We start from the raw sequence: 26773 nt of genomic DNA on the forward strand, positions 1-26773 counted from the left end.
GGGATTCTGGCAGCACGGTGACATGGTGGTTAGCATTGGGTTGAATTCAGGACCTGGGGTGCTATCTGCATGGAGTTTGCATGTTCTTGCATGCTCCCTTTATCTAGTGAACTTCTTTGAGTGGCTCTTGCATACTACAGCTCACGAGCAGCAACAGTACAAGGGTACTAACAGATCTGCTAGGAAGGGGAACATCCCAATATAGAGCATCTACTGCATTGAGAACCAACAGCCCTGGAAAATACTATGGAAGCAGGGACCCATGTTACTTTTTATCCCTTTTATTGGGAAATAAACTGGTGAAGGAATAACTGCAGTAGTGGAGTGTCATTGATCTTTACAAAGCAGCTGCTCCTGGTCTGGGATCAATGTAAGAAAACTACTGTCTGTACAAGACTGAGGAGTTGATTACAACAACAACAGCAACCCCACCACATGCAATGGAATGATGGTGCATTAACACAATCGTAGAACAAGTGTACAGGCTTTGCTTTGAGACTGTAAGACATGTACCACTTACTCCCAAAACCACTTTGAAATATCACAAGCAATCAAAGGTGACCAAAGGTGTATCATTGCTGGAGTCCATCAACGAGCCTGTTTTTTTATTAAGCGAGAGTAAAGCAGTATCCACTGGCTCTGAGGATACCCTGTACTGTAATTCCACCGATAACCCTCAGAGACAGAAAATCCAGAGAGCGAAGAAGAAGGGTTGCAGTAAAGCTTGTACAGCATCATTTAAAAAAGCCAGCTTTACCCCAGTCTTCCACAGATCAGCATCAGCAGAGGAGAGAGCTTTACCCCCGTTCTGCAGTTTTTCTTTCTATAGTATGGATATAGCTCTTGGTGAACCCCAGCAACCACGCGCACACAAACCCAGCCCAGGATACAAGCCCAGTGGGATCGTTTTGTTTGAATCAGTTGATCTAAAAAGCATCACTGTGGTTCATATTTTGGTTGTTCTTTCCTTTTGCTCCTAGCTTTCACATGTAGGCCTGGACACTCTTTTACAACACTTCCTAGTGTATTGCTCTACAATTCTTACAGTCAGGCACGGAACTGCATTTTTTTACAATTAAAAACGAGGCACACTTAAACAGCTTTTGGAGGTGAAACTTGCACAACAGCAGGATCGCAATGCAGCCTATGCACAAACGCTATGAAGTCCAAGTCCTCACAATGAGATGATCCGCTAGGCTGTCTTTCAGATGGAGACCAATATTGAGCTGTTAGTACTTATCCACTGGCCCCAGGACCTGCACTGAGACCAGAAGACCACACTGAATCGGATGGAGCAGCAGAGGGGCACGGAGAGAGACAGGAGCTGGAGCAGGACGGGTGTGCTGGAGTGTTTATTTCATCTCCTTCTACTGCTTTCACAGCCTCTTAGCTCTTCCCTGGTTCTTGTTCTGGAGCTTCTGGTAGACGACTCCCAGCGTGGTGCAGAAGTTCCCCAGGAAGAGGACCAGGAAGGTAAGGCTGCACATAAGCACCTGAGGAAGGAGACAGTGGAGAGGGAAAGAGAGACTGAGGATGGGTCAGGAAAGCAAAGCATTAAAAAAAGCAGACTGGTCTATTACATGCTGTGCGTATGTCCAGTCATACTGACAAACCCAGTAGGGTTCACTGACCACATCCACCCTCCGAGTTGGTCTGTGGAGCCACTGAGATGCTAACTGGACCCTGTGCTGCCAGTACTGAACTCTTACGGCACCGACCTGGTGTTAGTCTCAAATTATTTCTGCGATCACGCCGAACCCCACCAACACAGAAGAGAAAATGTGCCTTTTCCTAAAATCGAACTTTTTAACTGAAGAATTATGGATTCGCATTTAGTTTTTATTTTCCAGGAAAGAACAAGAGGAAGGCAGGGACAGATGCCAAAATGAACCCCATTACGAGAGCAGGAGCTCACAGACGATGAAGGGGATGAATGGAGCAGGTCGTGAAGAGGAGAGTCCGGCCGTGCTGCTGCAGTTCGGATACAAGAGCACCCACAGCACGGACCCGGGCATCTCTCCGCCCTGGGGACAGGAAACGGCTTTGCGCCTTAAAGATGAGCCTCCCCTTTCCTGTCACCTGTCTTACCTGCCCCAAACCCTGCTGGGCCAACTGCACGCCAGTGCGTGGACAATCCTCATCGCAGTCTGCTAAGGGCATCAGACTCAAACCCATAAGCTCAGGACTACAGGGCTCTGCTCCGCTTCGGAACCCTGACCGAAATTCCCAAGGCACATAAACACCAACCTGCCACTCTCGGCACTCTGGGAGCTGGGCCATCCGGAACAGGCAGAGTCCGTTGTACAGCTGCCAGAACTGCAACACGGAAGACAACAGCTGGTGGAACTTGCAGGGAACTCGGGCGTTTGACAGTGCAGTCGTGGGGCTCAAAATCATTTCGAAATGGGTGAGTGTAAGAAAAAGAATAGTTTTTTTTAAACTTGATTTTAATGATTAATGAACCAACTAACCCACAATTGCACTGCAATTCTTGGCGCCCCAACAGAAGGTGACAGGCCTCATATTCTCACACGGCTTCACACCTCGCACTTACATGACCAAAGAACAGGAAAGGGAGCAGGAAGGTCAGCCCTCTCCACATCCAAGACTGAAACCCCTCTGAAAGAGACGAGCAGGGACACGCTTTCTCAGGACAAGGTCTCCTCCACTTGGAGCTTCTGTTTTACTTGGGCTTTCCCCGGAACCCCGCGCTTACCCACAGTCAGGTCCATGTTGTGCCTCTCTCCCAGCGCCCTGAGCCGGTAGAGGCAGCCGCTCTGGTAGTAGTACTGCAGAAACTGCACGAGGCCTGCAACGCAAACACAGAACAGGACACCGCTGTCACTGCAGATTTTATGTCTGTCGTAATTAAAGGGCTGTGGATTGCGTATCCATGCTGCCGGGAAAAGAGTCTCTGAGAACAAAGGAGGGGGAAGAGATGAGAGGAGAGATGCTCTCCACTCATGATTCCAGCTGAGGAGAGTCCTTTTTATTTTAGAGATGTGCTCTGGGGGTCTGCTGTTAAGGGTTTTATGAGACAGCTGGAAGTTAATTTTGCTGTGTAATCACTGGCAAGCACACAGGACATTATTTCCCTTTAGTTTGGATGAGATAACATGGAGGAGCGATGGGCAGCAAATGGACTTTACTCTTCCCCACAAAGCCTGTTCCCTTAGGCAAGGAGAATCACCTTATACCTCCCTTCTAGATCACCGGTGTGTCCCCATTAGGCTAGATCAGACTTTTCCCTTTCTCATCTAATAACACACTCCTGCACAGAAGACTTCAGAAATACCAAACTTATTTAGAAATAAGTGTGCTCATCGTTCAGGGAGTGTCACCCAGATCTACACTGACAACTGAAAGAGCGAGTTTTTGATGCTTTGCAGCTTTCGGGTCCCGGGTTCGATTCTAAACTGGAGAGCCTTCTGTGTGAAGCTTGCATGTTATGAGTGTGGATTCTCTCCAAGCGCTCTGCTTTTCTTCCTCCTTCCAGAGACACGCTGGGTGGGTTAATCTGCATCTCTCAATTGTCCCTATATGTGTGTGTGTATAAGACAGCGCCCCCCCTTACCCACGCTTCTGCGCTGTGCAGTACGGAGGAGGTGAAGCCTGCAGCTTAGGCTGCGTTAAGCAAAATCACATCACCTGAACACAACCTCCAAAAAATCCCTGATCCCAGGATCTGCAGGATCATTTCAACAAGCAGTATACACAATGGAGGAGCTGCATTCATTCTGACGTATCATAGCAACTCAGGTCGTTTTTCCTGACAAAGTTATCATCCTGTCGTCACTTGACACTGATCACTGACACAGAGGACCACTGAACAACTCACACAGCAGAGTAAAGTCACTACACCTGAAAAAAAAACTCTGCAGAAAAAGATCAGTCGAAGACAGGCAGCTTAACCACCCCAGGCTGCTGTTCGTCTGTCCAACACAGGCGAGCTCTCGACTTACTCTGGTACAGGGAGTAGGCGAGGAACTGGTTCCTGAACATCTGGTACAGCTTCCCATCAGGCCTGGCGGATAGGAAAGACACGTCAGCAAGGCGGACAGGCAGCTGGAGGCCGCTTCAGTGTGGATTACGACATGGAAATTAACCAGTGAAATTCACAAGAATGGCAGACACTGCGGCTGTGTACTAATGTATAAAACTGAGTTATTGATGCAATTCATCAGAACATTTCATTATTTTTCAGAAACTGTCCTTCAAAGCCCCTCTTGTATGGCTAGAGCACACAAGACGAGAGGCTGATAAGTAGGGAAAGGAAGAACAAAAAGGAAGACTGCAAACGAGAGCAGGGCATCCGGCCCATCTGAGCTCAGGTGACTGAACGGAGGAATCTGTCCAACCAGTTCCCGAAAGCAACCAGGGTATCAGTTTCAACAGAGTGGCTGAGCAGTTTGCTCCACACTCCCACCGCCCTCTGTGTAAAGCTCTGCTCTCCCTTACGGATGGGTGCACCGGAGCAGGCTGCTGCAGATGGGCCGCTGGTGTGTCTCGCTGAGGAGGGACTCACCAGGTCAGCATGACTCCCGAGAGGAAGGTGGACACGTAGTGATGGAACACCCACCAGCCCTTGATCCTGCCGGGACAAAAGGTGCAACAGGCACAGAGCCCAGAGTCACAGCCCACGGACGGTGGAGAGGGGCAAGGCGGTGTAGAATGACAACCGCTCAGCGATTTTACTTCAAACCAATTTTTTTTTTAATCCCTGGGTTTTACCGGAAGCTCAAACCAGCGGCACGCAGGACACTGACCGGGACCCATTGTTGATGAGGATGCTCTCTCGGATGGTGAGCGTGCAGTAATACCACACCAGCAGGAAGTTGAAAAGAGAATCTACCGCCCTGCAAGGAAACGCACACAGAAGAAAACCTCAGGCGTCCGCAGACAAAGGCAAAACCCGCTCATGGCTACAGGGAGGCTGTACATCGGCACTGAGCTCCAGTGTATCTGCAGGCTGCATGTTTGCACAGGCCCTGCAGAAGGCGATGCCCAGAGCCGGAACACCTACAGCGGCGTCTCCTGCCCACCCCCTGCAGACCGGAGCCCAGAACCCCGCAGCGGTCAGTCCCGTACCTGTTGCTGACCAGAAACCGGCAGGTAAAGGAGAACAGCAGCAGGAGGATGGTGAGGCACAGCTTAAACTTCTCGTACTCGTCCTTATAGGCAAACCTGGTGGGAGAGCAGACAGTGCAGCCTTAGCGCACAGCAGTGACTCTCGCTATCGAAATCCATCACACCATCGGGGATCCCCATTGTCCCTGCAAGTCCTGTCTGCTTTCTACCCCAGTAGTATATAGTAGTACATATATAATAGTATATCCTTAATGTACTTTAGCATGAATAGCATCATATTCAACTGTAAAGTAATATAGAAATGCTTCAGACCCATATGTGGCGCATTAATTGACTCATTAGATAATTGGTGAAGGGCTCAGAGCCACATTTTCAGAGGGGTTTAGACTAAATTGGTATGAAACGGGCATGGCGGTAGTTGATGTTGGGCTGGTTTCGGGTATGTCTTTGTGTGATGTACAGAGGAGCGTTTTTTCCATGTGTTTTTTAACCACTTCATCCAATTCAGGGTCGCGGGGGAGCCAGAGCCTACACCAGAACAAACAAGCAATGTGCAGGAGGTAGGGTACACCCTGGACAGGCAGCCAGTCCCTCACAGGGCACATAGAGACACAAACACAGACGCACTCACACCAGGGCCAACTTTTCCGGAAGCCAATTAATTTACCGGCATGTCTTTGGACTGTGGGAGGGAACCCACATGAACACAGAGAGAACATACAAACTCCGTGCAGACAGCAGCCCGGAAATCGAACCCAGGGCCCCAGCTCTGCGAAGCAGCACTGTTAACCACTGTGCCATGTTTAACTTAACTAGAATTCTTCAAGCAAACAAGGACTTTTTTAAGCATCTGACTTTTATCAAATGCTTTCTGGAAATATAATAGAATTCCATATAATGAAAATTCTCAAACTAAAAGAAATGCAGCATCAAAGGTCATGAACACGGATTAAAAACTGATATCGTTCACATGCTAGTTCAATTTGCAGATGAAAAACAAAAACGTGGAGTGGCAAAACAAAGACGTAGCAGCAAGGGAAGAACAAAGAGGCCAGCAATTAAACCATTAAACCACAACAGCATGGGGAAGCAATAAAAAACAGAACACTTGAATACAGCAAGGGTGGAATTCATTTATACTGGAGAGCTCAAGCTTTCCCAAAGAGTATAATGTGCTCAGTATGGGTCACAATTCCTTACACTTATATAGCACTTTTCTGGATAGTCCATTCAAAAAACTTTAGAGATAATGGTGATTCCCTCACACCACCAGTGTGCAGCCCCAACCTGGATGGATGATGCACCTGTCCTCTCCCCACACACCACCTCTCAGTGGGGAGGAGAGCAGAGTGATGAAGCCAGTTCAGAGAGGGGGGTTATTAGGAGGCCATGATTAGTAAATGCCAACGGGAAATTTGGCCAGGACACTGAGGTTACACCCCTACAGTTCTTGAGAAACGCCCTGGGATTTTTAATGACCACGGAGAGTCAGGACCTCGGTTTTATGTCTCATCCGAAGGACGGTGCCTGTTTACAGTAAGGTGTCCCCGTCCATCAAGAAATATCTATCAACATTTTAGATCCCCTTTGCTACTTAACTACCAAACAAACAGGATGGGCAGAAAGAGCTCCTCTTTGTAATAATTAAGCACACGAATATTGATGTCGTTATCTGAGAAATACCACGGTGCATCTGGTTGTTGAAAGTGGGGTTGTACTTCCCTCTAGTGGTCAATATCTGAACTGCTATTTTCACTGAACTTTGGTAAAAAGTACCAATTAAGTCACCAGATGCAATTAAATCACTACCTGGCTGCTCAGCTAGGAAGAGATGTAGACTACATCTCGTGGCTTTAGAGGAACAGGACTAGAGAATGAACAGTTCTATTTTAATAGTGTAAATATAATCAATTATATAATTATGTAAATATAATCACTTTGGTCAAAAAAGGAACCCGCCTCTAGAAACATCTGCTCTCATTGCGAACTTTTTTTCTTACTGTGAAGTGCTTTGAGAAGCCACTTTTAAAGGTGCTTTAAAATAAAGTTTATTATCATTAAAACTGTAATAAAACGCTCCCCTGCGAGCCTGAATTGGGAGAAGTGGATAGAAAACGGATGTTTGGACAGTAAGATATTTCTTTAAATGAGGTGATCAAACTTCTACCCAGTACCCTAATTGAGGCTGATCAATTAAACGGGTCTTTTATGTTGCATCTCAAGCCATGCTGACGCCCTTGGATTTGGGAAATCGCGACCAGATCGTGTTTCAATAAAGACCCTCGAAGCACGCTGCACATGAAGAAGATAGACGAGCACTTACTTTGCCTGCTTGCTGAGCAGAGTGACATTCACGTTCCCGAGGACGAGACTGAGGTACAATCTGGAGAGACAGAGAGAAACACTGGTTTGCATCTTTCGGAAGAAAGCTGTTAGTCTAACAGCAGCATTACCACCTGGTAGCCTGACGTCGTCAGGTCTCAGCAGGGCCGGGGCTGGTCAGGACTGGAGTGGGAGACCTCGGAGAAAAGCCAGGTTGCTGCTGTCAGTACTGTTGGTGGACCAATAGGTGGCGATCTTCCCTCTGGACAAGAATTACTACACCACGTCTGGAGTGTGGTGACTGGTGACACTCTGCTGTAGGAGGTGCCATAATTAGGACGAGATGCTAAACTGAGGTCCTGCCTCTTTGGTCATTAAAGATCCAGTGGCAGGGTTTATAAGAACAGGGGTGTTAGGCCTGGGGTCCTGGTTCGGATCCACTCTGGGCTTGAACCTCTAGCTCTCCCTTAAATTAGCGGATGAAGCTATCACATGCTCCTCCACCTTAGCCGGTAGGTTAATTGGCTGCTGGGAAGTTTAGCCCTGGCGTGAGTATGTCCCATCCAGAGTGTAGCCTGCCGTGTGTCCCTTGCTTGCTGGGTTAGGCTCCGGCTCCCCCGCAAACCCTGAACTCTATAAAGTGGTTAGAAGATGGACAGATGGATGGCCATATAAAAAAACACATGGCGCTAGACAGCAGAAAGGCACAGGAGCCAAGAGGGGAAGCAGATAAAGGGGTCATCCGGAACAGAAACTCCAGCGAGGTCAAGGTCTTTACCCGTTCTTCTTCGGAAGGAAGGCCTCCATTTCAAAGAAGATGCCTGGTCGTTCCTTAATGAGCGCCTTGATCCCATCCATGACACTGGCCTCCTCGGGAAGCACCCCGGCCCTGCATCTGAGACAGACAGGAAGAGCCGAGCACAGGAGAGAGAGAGCCCACGATCAGCAGGAGGACAGCGCGAGCTCCAGCGTGTTCCCTGTGAGGAATCATTCTTAAATTATTATAATGTCCTTACCTATCAAAATCATCTTGTATATACTGTATACTCTGCAGCGGTGGGGAAATGGCTTATCTATGCCGTTAGCTCATGGTTTAATGGGGTTTGAATGAGCAATGTCCAGGGTACTGAAGGAGCACTGCCGCCCTGTGGCGGAGACGCAGAAGGACAGCCCAGCGCGGGCACGAGCTCCGGTCAATACCTACTCGCTCAGCCCCTGGGACAGCTCCTTCAGCCTCTTCCTCTGCCGGGCGATGGAGGCCGAGCAGCTGGCCTGCAGCTTAGTCAGCTCGTCCAGCTTCTGCTTGTACAGGCGGTGCGTCTCCTGCAGGTCGGGCGGACAGAGGGCACGGGTCAGCACAGCCATCCCACCCCCCTCATCAAGAGGCAAGTGAGCAACAATAGAAAAAGCTCAACTTTGCTGGACATCTAGAGCAGGGGTGTCAAACTCAGTTCCCGGATTGCTTCTGGTTTTCTGATTTTGTGGTAAAACTGTACAGTCAATTAAACCATTAACTTTGTTATCGTTAATTGATGAAAAAAGGCACTTCAGTAAGAGTACAGTTGCCTTCAGGCCTGGCTAGAAGTATTAACAACAATGCAGTTCATAAAATAATTAGACCAGGTAAGTAACCCACAGCTCAGGCGGAAGAGACGATAGAAGACACCAGCCCTCCAGCATCCAGAGGGATGCAGGTGCTGGAGACAGCAATAAATAATCCTAACTAGAAGCACAACGTGCAGTATGAAAACCTGCAGAAACATTTGTGCTAGTGCTCCACTCTTGTGTGCGATACAGTATGAACAATATCCTTTCCTTCTTACACAACACACTGTTTTTTGGAGGTGACAGTTGCTGATATCAGTAAAACAAATGATACAATACCAATATACTAATGCAAATGTGTTCAATTAAATATTCAGATAACTGTGTTTAAATTTAAAAGTAGGGTCGTGAGAGGCACACGGGAAAAGATATTCCACGTACACAGCAGTGTAACTCAAAGCTCTCTGTGCAATTTACACTGTCTTCTGGAAAACGTGCTTCTTGTAACGAGACTGTAGCCTAGGCGTTTGTGCATTAACATTTGAACTGAAACGTTGTTTGTTTTTTCAAAGATTAAACACCTTCGTCAATCAAAGACCTTTTCAGCTTTTCCAGAACAAGGAGCTCGGACCCGGCCTCGGGCCTGTGACGTCACCGCCTTCCCGGCCCCGCGCGCGCAGGTCCCTACGCTGGCGCGCGCTTGCAGTCGCTCGTCTTATTGATACCGAGGCACGTTATAAACAAGCACAATCAGGAACAGAAATAACTCAAGTTCGACAAATTAACTTGGCTGTCATACGTTGCCTTTACCGTATTTTGCATCACAGCGCCACTGTGCTGAAGAGAGCACAGGACCCCGTCTCGGGAAACTTGGCAGAAGTGATGTTTCTCCGACAGGCACCTGTGATCAATTTGCTCTGATTTGATCGATGTCGGCAGAGCTCGATCATGTTAAAGTTGCACGGTGAATTTCGCTTTATTTTCTGTTAGGAGGGCAAAGGTTTCTATTGTACTGCGATTCACCGCGCATTCTGGGCTAAAGTTCAGTGCCGTAAAAGCTGAGTGGCAGCTCAGTCTCAGGGCGCTGTTGCCGGTGTGTTCTGTGCCGAGACTCCAGATTACAAAGCACCAAGCCTTTTTAGAGCAATACTCCGCCTGCGCTCACTGCCCGCAGTGTTGCTTTATTTGTTTAAGGGTTATAAATGCGCGAGTACTGTTAACAACTAGAGATTTTCACACACAAGACTCAAACTGTTCTCCACATATAGGGCTTGTCCCAACCGTGACATTTCGCAAAGATCCTCATAGTTACTACGAAAGGCTTGGCCTACATTGCGTAACAATGTACAATAATTTTGAAAAAGGACGAATATTTCCTAACGTGTTCGTCTCTGATTGACGTCAGCATGGCTTCCGCTCAATATCCCCGATTCCTCCAGGATATCGATTTACAAGCCCATCGCAGGCGGCTCCATCCTCAGCCCACAGTACAAAAAAGGAGTCAGTCGTAGACCAACAGCGGTGATTCCGGGTCAAGAAAGCATTGTCTCGGTATAAGCCTGTCTGTGGACAACCTGAACTAAGAAAACTGCAAACAACGGTATGTCTTATTGAATTGTTCACACGTTCGGCTCACATCAGAACACCATGCAACTGGTTGCCAGGCCGTCTTTAGCTGTACTGTCATAATATTTACGAAAACTTGCTGCATCTCGGCGTTCAAGCGCAACACGTCCAAAACATCAGCCTCCTGTCTTTTACCGGCACAGAAGGCGCAGGCGACCGACAGCACGGAAAAAAAGAGACAGGGGAAGATGTTTCACCTGGACCTGCTGATAATCTTTCTCCAGATCCTCCCATTCTTGGAGACAGTCGCCGAACGTAGTGGGGCGGAGTGCCATGTTTGAAGTAAAAAAGCCCAGGCTGCTCTGAGCTGGTCTTAAAGCGCATTGACAGCGCTGTCGCCCCGGGGCCCCGCCCCCTGCGCCCCTCCGGCCAATCGGAAAGCGGGGGCGGGGCGACCGCGCGCTGGAGCTCCACGTGCGCACCAATGGCGGCTCGGCGTCCCCGCGAGCCGGCGAGCGAGCGGCGCTGTGGGATCTGACCCTGCTGCTGCTTTTACTCAGGGAAGAATCTTGCTCGGGGGGGGTTTATCTGTGTCTGCGCTGAGCGCTGAGTCACAACGGGCCCCTGTGTTGCCGGGCTTTGTGAAAGGTTTCCTTTCAAAGAGAAGCCGGGTACGCCAGACTGCGGCCCCGCCCTGTGCGCTGATTGGTTCAGACAGGACCGCTCCGCCCAATAGGAAGCCCCCTGGAGTGTGACGTCAAATTGATCGTGCGACGTCACACTGATCGTGCGCGCACCTCTCCCACGTTTAGTGGAAGGAGAAAGTGAAAACCGTAACTTGAGGAAGAGCAGCGATTCACTGTCATTTGGGAAGCCCGTAGTTTAAAACGAATCAGATGTTGGCACTTAACTCGACGCGGTCATGGTCGCTACTAGCACATTGCATACAAAATGTCAGAAAAAGACTTTCCGCTGCCTGTTGGTAGAAACCCAAGAAATCTTGGATTTGGGAGGTAATTTCCTTATGGATCCCTGGGATTCCTGTTTCTCTGTGTTGGATCCCACAGGGGTATCCATGCACACTTCACGAACGATACGAGTATCGAAAAGTTTATTTGGTCAGTGAAACGTTAAAACAAGACATTCCATAACAAAATAGACACCCCCCCAAAATCAGACATATTCAAATACAGTATATTCAGGTGTGCACACTCCAGCTGTAGGGATGGAGTATCAGTCTTTTTCTGGTGTTTTCTTATCTTAAACTCTGTAATTAATGATATAGACAGTGATCATTAGCTTGATGTTGATGATTGAAAGAGACCTCCAAACCTGCAGGATTCTCTCCCTCAAAAGTGCAAAATATATCTGTTAACAACAAAAACTCTTTTCAAGTTAACTGTTTCATTAGGATGTCAAAATGTTCATTACCACAGTTCTTAAGGGAAGCATTCCTATGGGCTCAGCTGTAATGCTGGGGTTCTGGGATATCCATGTTAGATGTTAATGCTCTTTCATTGTTTAACTATGGAGACAAAGGCAAATAATTTATTTGGCAAAAGAACTATTAATATAAAGGTGTTCCTCCCTTAAAGTCAGCTCTCCCTGTGTCTGTAACGGATAGCTTAGGTCTTCAGATCTTACTACTGCACTAAACCTTACTACAACTCTAGCAGAGTGGATGCACCAGCCCTCAATATTTATTTTGATAAATAAAGAGGAAGAAATGTATATACCATTTCATTATAGAAAAAAAATCTGTTTATAGACAATACCTGGAATTCACATAAAACAAGCTGTCATTTTAATTCAGTTTATTCACAACGTTTTTTCATACCCTTTTAATGTGATAAGAGTTTACCAACTGCAGAACTCCATCCTTATTCCCCAAAATATTATTAGACATGTATCACGCTACACATCCCCATCCAACTCATGTGGTCCAGTGCTCAAAACAATACAGTACATTCACATTTTTTTAGAAGGGGTGTATTATATAGACACAGGTTTTCATAATAAAACAGGCATGTGTGTACTCCACCACCATGCACAACATCAGCATATACCTATTTTTAATAACACAAAACAAATTACAATGTATGTACAGGTATAATTTTATTTTGTGTGAAATAATTAAATGCATAGACAATAATCAATACATTTAACTAATTCCAATAATCAAATGGTCAACCGTTGCACAGTGAAATTAAAAACAGAAGTGTATATTTCATCATCTTGTTTTTAGTTTTACGGTGAAGGCTGCAGAAAAGGGTCATGGCCTATTCCAGGGCTCAAAGGCCCAGTCAGAATGGGTCAGCCTGTGTAGCCCTTCAGTAGAGTGGCTCTGCAATGTCTGTGGCCCTCTCACCCAGGACACGCAGCTCCCAGTCTGAAAGCTGCTGCACAAACCTGCGATTTGGTCTTGCATTCGTCTTGCATTTCAGCACATGTGCCCACGACTCCTAAAAATAAGAATACAGAAATCACACAGGTAAAGAGTGAAATTTTAACAACAATTTTAACTTTAAACCTGTAGTGTGATTGCTGAATAATGACAACAATGTCAATGTGAGATTTTTCAACTGTTACAATAGCAGTTTTCAGTTTCATTGATGGCATCCTGATTGTTAAAACTTCTATACTGTAAGTCTGCTGCGATCATTTACCAGTCATCAGAGCACAGAATGGGCTGCATGTGTGTACCAGAGAGTCTTTTTGACTGCTTTCTAAACCACAGGAGAGGAACACAGGGTGTTGCACTGCTACTGCAGAAGGGTTTGACAAAAAGCTTTGCAAAACTGTGACTGACACGACTTTGCAAAGTCGTGAGAACACACCTATATTGTGAGCAGAAAAGCCTAGAATCTTCTCTTGTGGATTTCTAAGTTTAATAAAATGCTAAGAAAGAACATTTACATTAAAAATAATGCAGACAAAGCAAAATGTCATGACATTCAACTGCTTTTCATAGTACTCTGCTTTTTTCGCTAATGGAGACAGATAATCTGCCCTTGAAATTAGAGATAAAAAAGCACTGTGCTTGCCTTCAGTGTGGCTTTCAGATGATGAACAAGGAATGCCATTGTCACAGCACTGCAACGGCTTATACCAAGCCTTGAGAAGACCAGAACTGAGCCCTGTGCCCTGAGATGGGATTCTCGGAAAACAACAGAAAAACCATCAGTGGGTAGGCATTCCACTTACCAACATGAGTTCAGGAAGCATCTCAAAACATCCCATAATTTTAAACAAACCTATCATGAGGCATGTTTCCTAGCTCACTGCACTATGGTTTCTGATTAACTAAAATAAAAGAAAAGAAATGCAGGCTGAAGTCGTGATAAAATAAAGGGCATCACCAGCAGGTCACAGCCCTAACTGTGAATCAGGTTTTCAGATCAAAGCAGAAAAACATTTTTATCACCACCTACAGACCTTAAGATTTAAGTGTTGGCAGAGACCAACTTCAAATTAGTCGATTCATTATAACATCACATGCCTCTAGGTTGGGAGTGCCTAGACAGTGATATGTTATTTTACACATTGTTTTATACTAACCTATAAACATGCACACATTTTGGAAATAACCAGAGAGGTCTGCCTCCACAGAATCTGCAACAGGAATGTCAAAGACCTCACAGTCGCTTCCTTTAAACCTGGTGCAGAGAGAATGCAGAAGAATGCATCACTTTAAAGCAGGATTGTACCAACAGGGGTCTGATTGGAACATACAGCACTCAGCGGTGAAGTAACTCAAGACAGGAAGTAAAACGTTACACAACCATGCCCTCTGAAAAGTTTACTCTTGCTGAGTCACACCTGGCTCTTGGCCCAGGCAAACACAAGAAGACACAGCCCAGATTTTGGGTTTTTAAGGGCATGCAGGTATGACTTATACTTATTATATTAAAGTTCTAAAAAATAATATTGTTTTCCTGACCCTAAGATACTTCTTACTTTTTCTGGGTATCCTACCCTACTGTATGTTAATCTACAGCATGCTATGCAGAAGTCTTTAAATTCATGTATACCTTGTATTCAGTCAAGTGAATAAGGCAGAATTGTGCAGACTCACTCACACGTGGCTGCTGTCTTGTGAAGCATTCACCAGGGCCTTTATTTTGAGGTCTTTGTGAATCTGACGATCAGAGGCCTGCCTCAGGTTCGCCATGTACAGCTGACCAGACAGGATCTCTACGGGATACAGCGTCAGGTTTTCTAATTCCTGCATCGTAGCACAGCAATGGGAAAAAAAGAACATAGCCTCAGTTGTAAATTGTTAACAAATTGGAATTTGTTAAGAGGTGTTTGAAAACTCTGTGAATGATAACTGGAAATGATAGTACCACTCCAAGCCTTTCCCCCTCCTTCCTGCTCAGACTCTCTAATATGTAGGTGCAAACATCACAACAGATTATGTTTAATTATTAGATTTGGAACTTTCTGATCTTTTCATAGCACACAAAAAAAAAACAGAACACAGACATTGAAATCTAAAGAGGTTATATTAACATGCTTATTTCAACCTGATTAACATTCCAAAACATGGTAATGTTTAGAAATGATTAAAAATGTTCTTCACCCTTAAAACTAATATCATAGCTGTGATGCTCATTATACCCACTTCCCTTTTTCAAAAAGAATCTCAACTTCTGATCAGACTGAGCACATAAGTAACAGGAGACAGAATTAATTTAAACAAAACGGTTAACTACACTTACTCTACTTTACAAGCCAAATTCTTATCAACATGAAAAGTCAAAACCTATTAACTGTCAGCTGAAACTCTGAAAGCTTCGTGCTCCAGATGAACATTTACTATGACTTTAATAACATCTGGCACATTTTTAACCAAACTGCGCTCAAATTAAAACAGATCTATTTTCTCTTCCATTCTTGCTTGCTGAATTTGAACCTTTGAACTTTCAGTCTGAATCACGTACAGAAAAAAAAGGTTTTCTGTCAGAAAGTAAACGATTATTTTGGAGCAGAAGGTTGTGAAGCCCCCTCCCCCTGAGTGTGATGGCTGCAGGACGTCACCTGGGGAGTGTACAGGATCTTCTGCGTCCTAAGAAAAGGGTAGGAGGCAGAAAAGTCTTCGTAGCCGCCTTTCAGGATCTGAACTGGATGCCGAGTGGACAGCGCTAGGACTTCAGCGCACTCGATGGCCGGGCCTGAAGAGAAACTCCCTGCCATCAGTCAGTGAATAGCTAACAATCCACTTTGCGACAGGACAGGAGTTTTAAAAGTGCTCCTAAAATGAAAGACTTTAATGCATATAAATAAAACTTGAAAATTATTTCTTAGCACATCCACAGAGTACCTGATGATTTTAGTAAACCGCGGAAGAGACTGGCGAAGGTGGAACCCAGGGTGGCTACAACAGGTGAAAGCTACTGTAGAGAGGAAGGATGCCACTGTGTTGGCAGCTCACCATAACCATGTACGGAACTTGTGTTGCCATCATACACGATGCAGTACTTCATGCACTCCACCTCTACACAGGCAGGAATCACAAATTCTCCGTTCTCGTCCTGGAGAAGGAAAAAGAAACTTCAATACACCGTCACCCTTCCCACAGAGCCTTTTCCTATTAATTTGCAGGTTGTAATTTTGAGATTCTGGCTTCAGACATTCTGCCTGGGATGAGCCATTACATCCAAGTTACAGTTAAATGCAGATGAGTCCGGGCAGGTACAGAATAAAACTGAAAGATCACCTGGGCCACCCCGCAACTCTCATCCTGTACTAATGTTGGTGTTCAACGGCGGAGAAGTCGATGGTGCTGCTTGTTGTTTACACAGTCTCGTACTGCCCTCTAGTGGGCAGCAGCTGAACTGCTGTGTTTTTTAAAGTAATCTTTTTAAAGATTTCAAGAAACTCCAATCCGGCTTTGGTGCTGTGCTTGTAAAGTAAATATTTGTAAAACGTGCTGTTGTTCAAAAAGGTTTTGCTCAGGCTAGTGTAAAAATTAATCTTTCCTAAAGTAGAAGGATAACAAAATACCTCAAGTGTCAGTTGTAGAATGTAGAAACAATAGGTTTGCAATGAACTGCAAAGGTACGCATATTTTACCATCTGACCTGCTAAAATAATAAATATATGAAATATCAGTAGGGTACATTGGGGATTGTGGCACAGATAATTCTGGTACTATCCGTACACTTTTATGAGGCTGGTGAAATAAGGCTTTGATTTACAATTGGTGGTCTCTTCTGAAATGAGAACACGAAAGACAACGGATATATCGCTAATTCTCGAAGTCTCGGGAAATTCCTTTGTAGAAATTGAACTTAGAGACTAAATAAAATACAGAACGAAAACACAGAATCCAATAGTAAACAGCACACACTTACTTTGCATCTAGGCTTGAATCTGATTATTTTGTATTTTAATCGGACAGTCATTCCTTCTCAATAATTTCACAGAAGGCAGTGCTACCCCGAGCCACGCCCTGCTCTATAACAGCTCTTTCGGACACTCTAGTGGACTGGTCAGTAACTAGGACTGACCAGAGCTGACCTTCGCCGCAGTTCACAATCACGGTGACCATGCATCATGATTTCCGGTGCGGCTGAAAGCCGGCTTTGGTTTTATCAGCGGTAGAGGGAAGAAAACTCACCCGTTTCGCTCGTTTGGCGGTGAAGACGTGACTCTCGTCGTACTCGGCTTTTGTGCGTGCGTCTAGGAAACAGACCACAAGAAAACAGTCACAACAGTTGTGCTCTTTGATTGTTAGACCACTGAGGCATGTTCTGACTGGACAGCGGCTGTAATCTGTCCAGCGTCACAGTGAATGACCCCTGAAACCTATGTCCAAGAGCAGAGTAACATTCATTTGGATTATGGACACTGTTCCAATCATGTCTAAATATTTGATTAGTCGCAGTTAGATGATTTTGCATGTCAAGTGATATATACTTACCAATGAGGCAGAGGTAATTGGATTCGGACAGTTTGGAGACTCTAGTAGTATATTGATTCAGGATGTTGTACAGATCCGTAGGTTCACAGAGAACCAGACCTGCCATCACCGAAGGTCTAAAACACAGAAAGACACGATTTTTAACGTTGAAATTGGAAACACGCAAGCAAATAAACGATAAGAGTTTTACTAATTTGTCTGCTATTTTAAAATTGCAATATCATCATTTATTTATGTTCCCGAACAGTTATTTTCCGGAAATGGCATTTTACATACAGTATGCCTATATTTTACTGATCGAATATTAGAAAGAAAATATCTTTAAACATATTTTTATTTTTCAAATCCCGCTAACCGTTCTAATTTATATTTAAAATTTGCAACGGGTTACGTTTTGTTTTTTCCTGGGTGACTTGTTTCTCGCAGTGTCGTGACTGAAAACCAAGTTTAACAGTATTATTAGCAAGAGCTAAGAAACGTCGTTGCTGTGACGCTTTTTTGTTACCAAGCGGAAATAGCTGTTGCGGGAGTGAGGTTTATTGACTCATGTCATGTGCAGAGGGTAACAAAATGATTCTGAGCCAATCAGAAGCTAGCGTTCTCCAATCCAACCAATCAGCAGGCACCCGGTCGAGCGCAACAAGTCAAAAGTGATGAACGGATATACTGTCCAATCAGTGTTTGAGATGTTTGTAATTTGTCCAATCAGAGAAAAGGCTTAAGTGAAAGGGGAGGGCAGGGATAGGCAAGGTTGGTAGTTCCGCGAGTAGCTCTGTCTTGCCAGGCTGCCGTGGTAGAGGACGTTGGAGTCACTGTAAGCAGAGAGACACCCAAATTCAACGTTTTTCTGGTTGTGAATTAACGTCAAGTCTTATCGAGCTATGTTTTCCCGCGTTGCAAGACCAGCACTAAACATCGCCCGGGGTCTCTCCACTTCATCGCAGGTAAAATAGCAGCACTGTTGCGAAAAGTTTTAAGAATGCCAAGGCTGATGAGGTCAGCGAGCAGGAGAGCGCAGCGCTTGGCGTGCCCTCTGAGAGGAGTTTAGGCGCTTGCCCTGTACTCTTAAGTTTTTTTTATTATTATGCCTTTGGCAACCCTTGTTAGTTCAGGGCTGCGTGTCAGTGGGGTTGTGTCAGTGCGGTGGTCCTGGAAGTGCATCACGGATGGCTTTAAAAGTTGGGGACGGGCGAGTTGGCCGGTTTTTATCTGGCCACTAACATTGTATTCCCTTTGGGAAATACGGACTTGAGCCGCGTACACAGATACAGCCCTGGAAGGTCGCGCTGTTCTTTCTTAAGGAGCTAGGCTGCCTTGTGGCCTGTTCTGCACGGCCATCACAACGCAGTCTCATTTCCCCCCCGTCTTTGTTCAGCTGGAGACTGCAGCACCATTTCCTGTGTCTTAATCCGAGGTCGGAAGCGTTAACGGAGGTGTCTTGTGATAGGTGCCGGTAACCCAGTCCGTTTCGGATTTATTTGTAGGCCATGGCGCAGAGGCTTTGAAACCCTATATGTCTTGTTTTCACTGGCTGAGATAGTTTGTAGTCTAGGTGCGTCATTCGCAAGGTCCCCGCTGTAGCTGTAGATTATGCATGTTTTTTGGGGGGGTTGCTCGAGTTTAATTTTACTTAAACGTATTACTTATTTAGAATTGCATGGGACTGAATAAGATGCTGAGGGTTTTTCCCAGTTTTTGGACTGACCGGCTCCAGCCCTGTCAGGTGCTCCACGTGTTTCGCAGCGCCTGCTGTTGATGCACGAACTCCGTCTTGTGACGTCACACGCGCACGCCCGTGGAGAAGCAGGTTCCTCTGGTTGATCGATACTGTATTCAAATGTCAAGAACCGGACTTCACTCTAACGCAGAAGCACCGCACTAAGGGGACTGTACCGGCAGAGCTGTGTGCTTGGCTTTGGAGGTGACATTGAGATTCGGCCTGTAGCTTCACTGTGAGCTTTTCAGAAAGTCAGTCTCTTTAAGGCCAGGATTCAGTTACTTTTTTAGTACAAATTCTTTCATGATGGTCAAATATATATGAAAAAGACTAATGCACTTTTCTGCACAAAACAAAAACTAGGTATCCGAGATGTCAACTGTAGTCAAACCATCTACTGTTCTCTTTTTGGCAAAAGGAAGAAACTGAACATTTTTTCAAATTTATTCTGTATGATGTTTGAAATAATACTGTTCCAATAACCCCCAAATGGAGAATAAACCAGGTTGTCAGTGCTAGTGTATTCTTGAATGCTTTTATCAGAACTCCCCACCAAATATAGCTCTGTTTTTACTGGCTCTACACCATTCTGCTAAAATGAGCTTAATCGATTTCCAGACATCTTTTTCTTGCCAGGCTTGAATGAGTTTTTCCCCTTAAAGAGATGTAGTTTTGTTTTTATCTTCATTCTTGTTTCATTTCTTTATTGCAACATATCCTGTTGAATGTACAGTCATTTTTTACAGCCCCAGTGTTGGCTAATTTATTCCTACAACAGTGGATAAAAATGACAAATCAAGTACTGTACTCGGGAAACATTGTTGCACAAAGCTGTTTATGGTGTAAGCAATAGGATCTTTGAGTGGTGTAACGTTTGTATAGTTCCCCCTGCTCTACTTCCTTTCCATTTTATTGGGGCATTTTGGCTCGTAGGAAAGCGCTGTTTTTATCCACTGCAGGTTACATAGGTTCGTCTGAATGTACAGTTGCAAGTCCTTTACCAAACTCCTAGACCTGTGGCCACTGACGGGGTTGGCTGTGGGTGAGGCTGGAGGCCCCGAGTGTTAGTTGTTCTTTCTTGGGGATCGGATCAGAAGAGGTTTCTGAGACGAATTAGGAACTGTTTAAAACTCTCTCTCGCTGGCATGGACGCTGCTGGTCTTTGTCCCTGATTAATGGCCTCTCTCGCCCCGACAGTATTAGACCTGTGACCTTTTCTCCCTCTGGCTTGTACAGTCTTCACTCGCAGGGGTGGGTGTGTGTTTGTGGGTAAACCTTGGTTTTGTGTTAATGGTCATATGGGAAGCCATCCCAACAAGACATGGGCACTAGGCAATAAACCTACCAGTATGTGTTCGGACTGTGGGAGGAAACCCATGTGAACATGGAGAGAACATACAAACTGCACACAGACAGCGCCCCTAGAATTAAACCTAGGGCCCCAGCACTGTGAGGCAGCAGGGTTAACCACTGCACCAACATACAGCCAGGTTTTCTGTTAATATGCCTCTTCAATCAGGACAAATTGCACTCTATCAGAAGCTATACATTAACACTTAACCCCTTTTTCCACCTGATTCTGATCTCACCTTGGTGAGCTTCCTGTGGTCCAAGTCTGATGTGTTTTCTGCTGTCTGTTGCCCAACCCCACAGCTCCTCAGTAGGGAGGGGGCCGGGTGCAGGGTTTAATCATTTTTATCACCATGATGCTGCTGTCAGCGTACAAGAGAGAGGGAAGGTATTGCAGAAGAAAAAGGAGGAAGTTCAGTTCAAGTTTTTGGCACAAAAACGTGTGCCAGAGTAGTGCAGGCTCTTTGTAGTGCCTGGTATATTTGGGCAGCTTGGGGAAACTCTGGAGTCTTTAATTTGAAATGAAGCAGCACATGGTTGAATTTGCTCAGGATTAACAGTTACAAGCACAAACCAAAATCCAGAGCTATGCCCAAAAATCGGTAATCACGTGCTGTTTCTTCTCGCTCACAGAACAATGCCAAGGTGTCGGTGCTGGGTGCCTCGGGGGGCATCGGCCAGCCCCTCTCCCTGCTGCTGAAGAACAGCCCCCTTGTGAGCCAGCTGTCCCTGTACGATATTGCCCACACCCCCGGAGTGGCCGCAGACCTCAGCCACATCGAGACCAGGGCACACGTCACTGGTGAGGCTCTTCCTTCCTCACCAGCCTCCCTTACTGCCAGCAGGTGTAAAACAATATCCTTGCAAAGTATTCTGCTGTGACCCTGTGGAGCTGCGAGTCCAGCTCATTCAGCTGCCGGTGTTCTCTCCTGATACTTCAAAAGCTGCATCCCATCACACCTTGCTCCCTGGCTGATTTAGCGCATCTCTCTGTCTTTGGAGGCTGTGCTGTCAGATCATCGTGCGAGCTGTTCAAAGGCTGGGTCTTGTTCCTGAAAGTGACGTCTAAGCACAAGATGTTCTTGGATTTGTTGCAGCCTTTTACCCCCTGCTTACAAACTACGAGAAAACCCTCAGGTTGCAGTTGAGAAGAGGTTGTGGTTGCATGATTGTAACATGCTGTTTATGATTGTAACATGCTGTTTATGAAAATTAATACCTGTGTGAAATTAATCTTTTTGTTTGGCTTAAAAGCCAGCTGTAGAAACTCTGCAGTGCAGCTGAAATTGCTGCTGCTCGGTGTGATCATTTCTTTTGATTTTTAAAAAAGGAAGAAGATGCAGACATTTTAACTGTATACCCGAAGCACCACGTCTGTACGGGCTGAATTGCTGCTGGAAGAGGAGATCAGTGTTTCTCAAGTGTCGGTTGTTTGTGTCTCAGGGCACCTGGGTCCGGAGCAGCTGGGAGAGGCCCTGAAAGGCAGTGAGGTTGTGGTGATACCTGCAGGGGTCCCCAGGAAACCAGGTGTGTGGACGTGTGCGCCGCAGTCCGCTCTTTTCTCACGCACAGCGCTTGCAGTCCCGCCGTCCTCCTCCTTGACAGCGTGCCGAGAGGTCGTCGCCCATTCTCGGTCAGCCTGGAGCCCAGGCTCTAGGCTCCTGTAGATTCTTCCATGCGAGATGTGAAATTTCATGTGCTGTAAACTTTTAGATGCAATCCCTCACGCATAGCCGAGCAGATGGTCCAGGGGTTCCCCTGAAATCCTTTGCTGTGTGTTCCAGGCATGACTCGCGACGATCTCTTCAACACTAACGCCACGATCGTGGCGGTCCTGGCCGACGCCTGTGCCCGCCACTGCCCCGAGGCCATGATCTGCGTCATTGCCAATCCCGTGAGTCCACCCGCTGCACTGCGAGCAACTCGTGATCCCTGACGAGGGTTAGGGTGAGGTCCAGGTGGTCGAGCCCTTTTCCACACAGTGGGCTCTTCTCTTAAAAAAAAAAAAAAAAAACAGCTGAATGAAATTTTAACATTGGAAAAGCAAGATAGGGTCCAACAGTTTAATCCAAAGGTGGCTTGGTGATTTTAAATCTTAAATTAAATTAATTAAATTAAAGTAAATACTTGCAAACCCAAATTTCCTTTGTTTTACCAAGTAAAACTTTGATTGAGCACGCCACAAACACCTGAGCACTCTTGCAGTCCTCAAAGGTAATCTGAACCTCTGAGTATTTGCTTGTTTCTTGCAGGGGTAGATTTTCTAGTGCACTAAATATTAAACTAATCCTTTTCTTTATAATTAAAAACTTCGACGGTGTGTTATTTGCAGATGGAATTTTTAATGCAAATGGAGACTAATGGAGGGTTTTTTGTAGGTGAACTCCACTATTCCCATTACCTCGGAGGTGTTCAAGAAGCACGGAGTCTACAACCCCAACAGGGTTTTTGGAGTGACGACGCTGGACATTGTGAGAGCCAACACCTTTGTGGCAGAGCTGAAAGTAAGGATTACATTCTACTGCCTGAAATTTATATAGAGGTGTACTGTTTCCCACTGTTTTGTCCACAACAAAACAGCCTCAGTGACAAGCTCCCTCTTTACCTTGGGTGACCGTGAGAAATCAAGCCCGTTTCAGGTCCTCACAGCTACAAAGCACATCTCTTGATGATGATGAGGAGGATGTTAACACTTGATGATCCACTTTTCATAAAATCATCTCAAAGTGCATGACAATATAGCAACCCAAATTAAGCAAAATAAAATACAGAATGAAATCAAACAACTTCATATGCAAAACAATACAGTAGCTAAAATCAGACGGCAGTAAAGACTTTCTTGTATCGATGTATATGATGGTGTGGGTGGAGTGAGGGACGTGCTCAGGGGCTCTAAAGTTGAATAGGGCTCCTGTCACAAGTGCCCACTTTCTGAGCAATCACCTGGGCCCAGTACCTGACAGAAGGCAGGCGCAGCCAGTCCACAACAAAACCGATAACAGAGATGCTGATTTATTCATGATGCAGCCAGCAGGAGCACAAGAAATTAAATTAAGAAAAAAAGGGGTCTAGCTCCTGAGCTAAAATATTTGCTGTATATAGTTCTTATTGTGCTCCTGCTGACTGGATTGTAAAGAAATCGGCATCATTTTTTTCCCCCCTTTCTGTTGCAGACTGGCTGAGCCTAACCTCGACTAGGTTCTGGGTCCCAGGTGACTGAGGTTTGCTCAGAAAGGGGGAGTCTGTGACAGCACCCCTATTATTTGACCTCCTTACAGAATGATGCTCGCTTTCAGGTCCATCAAGGGATCGCAGCATCCTCCCAACCTGAGGTCCACACATGGGATCAGCAACTCTATATACTGTCACCCACGGCAACCACACCAACCAATCACACGCCCCCTTTTCTGAGGCCTGGAATCCAAGCAGTCCTGACCAATCACTGTGCTCACTGCAGCACACGCCCCTTTCCTCACCCAAGTGCCACAACACTTGCCTTCAGCATCTGACAAAAGAGCCTGAAACATTACAGTGTTTCATTCGTCATATTAAAGTGAATGTTTTCCTCTGTGATCATGCCTGGATGGGCCTCGTGCTGCGGTTCAGGAGCTTCAGGGAAATAGCCGGTGAAATTAGGTGGACAGCTGTTTGGAATATTGTTTCGTCTGCCCCCTGATTTTTAATTTAGGGCTGTCCGAGTCTGACGGAGGTAAATGATTCTCTTGCAGGGCCTAGACCCAGCAAGGGTCAACGTGCCTGTGGTGGGAGGTCATGCAGGAAAGACCATCATCCCTCTCATCTCTCAGGTAGGCTTCTGGGAAGGGCCAGGCGATCGTGGCTCTGCTGTGCAGGAAGCTCTCCTGCAGGGGTGGCCATAGGGAAGCCTTTGTTTGAAGGCTGAGTGATTGCAAGCACGGTTTTGAAGTGTGGAATAATTCCCTTCCGATCCAAGGCTTGTGTCCTTGCTGGGACTGATCTCGCTGGTGGAGGAGATGTAGTTTTGTCTGTTCCTCAGAGACGGTTCCTCCCTCACGGTCATTTTCTTGCCGACTCGTTGATTAAATGTTCGCTGTTGGCTCTTTGTTTCAGTGCACGCCCAAGGTGGAGTTCCCCGAGGACAAGCTGACCGCCCTGACGCTCAGGATTCAGGAGGCCGGTACGGAGGTGGTGAAGGCGAAGGCGGGAGCTGGTGAGTTCAGATGCTTGTGTGCTGTAGGGCAGAGCGACGGGCGTTTATGGTGCCATTGGCATTGCTTTAAACTAAACCATCTCTCGCCCGCTTCTGCTATGTAGGGGAAATCGATATCGAGGAACTAGTCTGTAGTCCTGAATAACAGTCGGGAGTTTCGGAGTCTGTTCCGGTCGTGTGTGGGATGCTATATTAATTGTTTTTCACGGGTGCAAGACGCACTCGACCCCCCCCCGTAATCGTTTTGTGCCCTCCTGCCACAGGGTCTGCCACGCTGTCCATGGCCTACGCCGGCGCCAGGTTCGTCTTCTCCCTGCTGGACGCCATGAACGGCAAGGAGGGCGTCGTGGAATGCTCTTTCGTGAGGTCGGAGGAGACGGAGTCCCCCTACTTCTCCACGCCTCTTCTGCTCGGGGTACGTCCCGTTTCCTTGGTGCATAAAGGGCGAGGTGATATTGTGGCTGAAATAGTGCAGTGACGAGGGCAGGGCTGGGGGTGCTGTCTGTGTGGAGTCTGCATGTTCTTCATGGGTTTGTGTGGGTTTCCCCTGGGTGCTCCAGTTGCCTCCGACAGTCCAAAAATATACCGATAGGTTAATTTGTTTCTTATAAAATTGTCCCTGGTATGAGCGTGTCTGCTCAGTGGTGGACTGGCGTCCCATCCAGGGTGTATCCTGCCTTGCATCCGTTGCTTGCTGGGATATCCAGCTCCCCCGCAGCCCTGAATTTGATCAAGTGATGAGAAAATGGATGGACAGTGCAATTATGGCCAGCCATTCTCAAGAACATGGTATCTTCTCCACGTCCTTATCTGGGGAAATGCCAGCGAGAGCTGGGAGAGAGTGGCGGAGAATTCCTTTCAAGGTTGCGATGGCTGCATTTCTCCCGCTCAGGTTTGTGAAGAATGTGGTGGTATTTCTTTTTTCCCTTCAGAAAAATGGCATTGAGAAGAATCTGGGGCTGGGCAAGCTGTCTGCCTTCGAGGAGAAGCTGGTGGCGGAGGCGATGGCCGAGCTGAAGGCCTCCATCAAGAAAGGAGAGGAGTTTGTCAAGAACATGAAGTGAACCTGCCTGCCTGCAGGCTGCTGAGCTCGTCGTTATTTATGTCATGAAGTCACTTTCACGGACGCCACGCACTTGTAGAACTGAAATTCTACTCCCCTTGTCTGCCATGGTGTAGCTCTTTGTTACTGTCCAAAAAAAAGAACATAAGTTATATCATCAATAAACAGCCTATGTTTTCTGATCTGGTGTTGGGGTGCCTCTTGAGTCTGAGTTTCGCCGCTGACGGTCTCTTTGTGTGCTGTTGGGACAAATGTCTGTGGTTTTGTTTTGCAGAAATTTCCAGTCCATATCCCAACATATCTGTTCCTTTTAGGCAAATAGGAGATTTCTGGGCCTAGCCTGGAGGCTGCCTATAAAGTGAAAACAAGCTCTTCAAGACTGTACCCAGGTGATGTAGGTACTCTTGAAATAAACCCTGTGGCTGTGGTTAGGCCATGCTAGAAGAACGTTACCAAATGGCACTTAACCTTAATGTAGAAGCGAAGTTAGTGTCCGTACCATGGTAAATGCAGCCAGCAGCACCTAGGTTCAAGGAGTCCTCAAGTCCCAACACCCAATATACTGTATTTTGTCCTGGTTCCTAAGATTGATTAACCTGAATCCATTTCAGTGAAGAAACCTCTAACTGACAAGCGACATCTTCTAGCGTATTCAACTCCAACAGGTGAACTCTCACAGAATTCAGCACTGATGAGTTTGATCTCTCAACCTTTGTGGCTTGAATTTATTTTGTGTGTGTGTTTCACACAAAAATGCAAAGTTAAACCTGAGGTGAATTTTTCATTTCAGACACTTTTTTTTTTTTAAATGTATAAATCTTCTGGACATTTAGATGGGTTTCCAAGGCGGAAACAGGAGAGGTGAAGTGAATCGTCGTCGTGTCCTCCTGTGTGTGTGTGTGAGAAGTAAGTTTCTGTTTCTGGGAGTGTGGCAGTGCTAGGAGCAGGCCTGGCGGTGAAACGGTTAAAGGGGATGTTTGCAGCAAGCCCTCTGGTAACCTAGGAGCG

General features: G+C 46.2%; 3 protein-coding genes across 4 annotated transcripts; 1 reads left to right on the forward strand and 2 right to left on the reverse strand.

The window, feature by feature from the left end:
* Window positions 1-265: 265 nt before the first annotated feature.
* Window positions 266-10890, reverse strand: tmem120aa (transmembrane protein 120Aa). Of its 2 annotated transcripts, none has more exons than XM_088906617.1 (12): window positions 10779-10890; window positions 8615-8733; window positions 8189-8305; window positions 7412-7471; window positions 5089-5184; window positions 4767-4856; window positions 4526-4591; window positions 3963-4024; window positions 2717-2809; window positions 2555-2619; window positions 2248-2316; window positions 266-1493 (listed from the first exon to the last, which is right to left on the reverse strand). In XM_088906617.1, the coding sequence occupies exons 1-12, from the start codon at window positions 10854-10856 to the stop codon at window positions 1377-1379; spliced, it is 1032 nt and encodes a 343-aa protein (XP_088762743.1). In that variant the 5' UTR covers window positions 10857-10890; the 3' UTR covers window positions 266-1376. The 2 variants fall into 2 exon arrangements, with proteins under 2 accessions (XP_088762743.1, XP_088762744.1); XM_088906618.1 differs by lacking the exon at window positions 10779-10890 and adding an exon at window positions 9766-9887.
* A 1961-nt stretch (window positions 10891-12851) lies between these two features.
* On the reverse strand, window positions 12852-17954 carry styxl1 (serine/threonine/tyrosine interacting-like 1). The gene is made up of 9 exons (XM_088906995.1): window positions 17838-17954; window positions 17447-17562; window positions 17144-17205; window positions 15956-16055; window positions 15562-15695; window positions 14601-14746; window positions 14080-14177; window positions 13566-13678; window positions 12852-12983 (listed from the first exon to the last, which is right to left on the reverse strand). Exons 2-9 carry the CDS (start codon window positions 17550-17552, stop codon window positions 12852-12854), a joined length of 891 nt encoding a protein of 296 aa, XP_088763121.1. The 5' UTR covers window positions 17553-17562; window positions 17838-17954.
* A 223-nt stretch (window positions 17955-18177) lies between these two features.
* mdh2 (malate dehydrogenase 2, NAD (mitochondrial)) lies at window positions 18178-25947 on the forward strand. Its single transcript, XM_088906619.1, has 9 exons — window positions 18178-18390; window positions 21147-21315; window positions 21957-22040; window positions 22298-22407; window positions 22892-23017; window positions 24242-24319; window positions 24603-24702; window positions 24966-25117; window positions 25635-25947. Exons 1-9 carry the CDS (start codon window positions 18328-18330, stop codon window positions 25764-25766), a joined length of 1014 nt encoding a protein of 337 aa, XP_088762745.1. The 5' UTR covers window positions 18178-18327; the 3' UTR covers window positions 25767-25947.
* The last annotated feature ends 826 nt before the right edge of the window (window positions 25948-26773 follow it).

This window comes from Atractosteus spatula, chromosome 27 (assembly GCF_055471065.1).
Source record: "Atractosteus spatula isolate fAtrSpa1 chromosome 27, fAtrSpa1.hap1, whole genome shotgun sequence".
NCBI lineage: Eukaryota > Metazoa > Chordata > Actinopteri > Semionotiformes > Lepisosteidae > Atractosteus > Atractosteus spatula.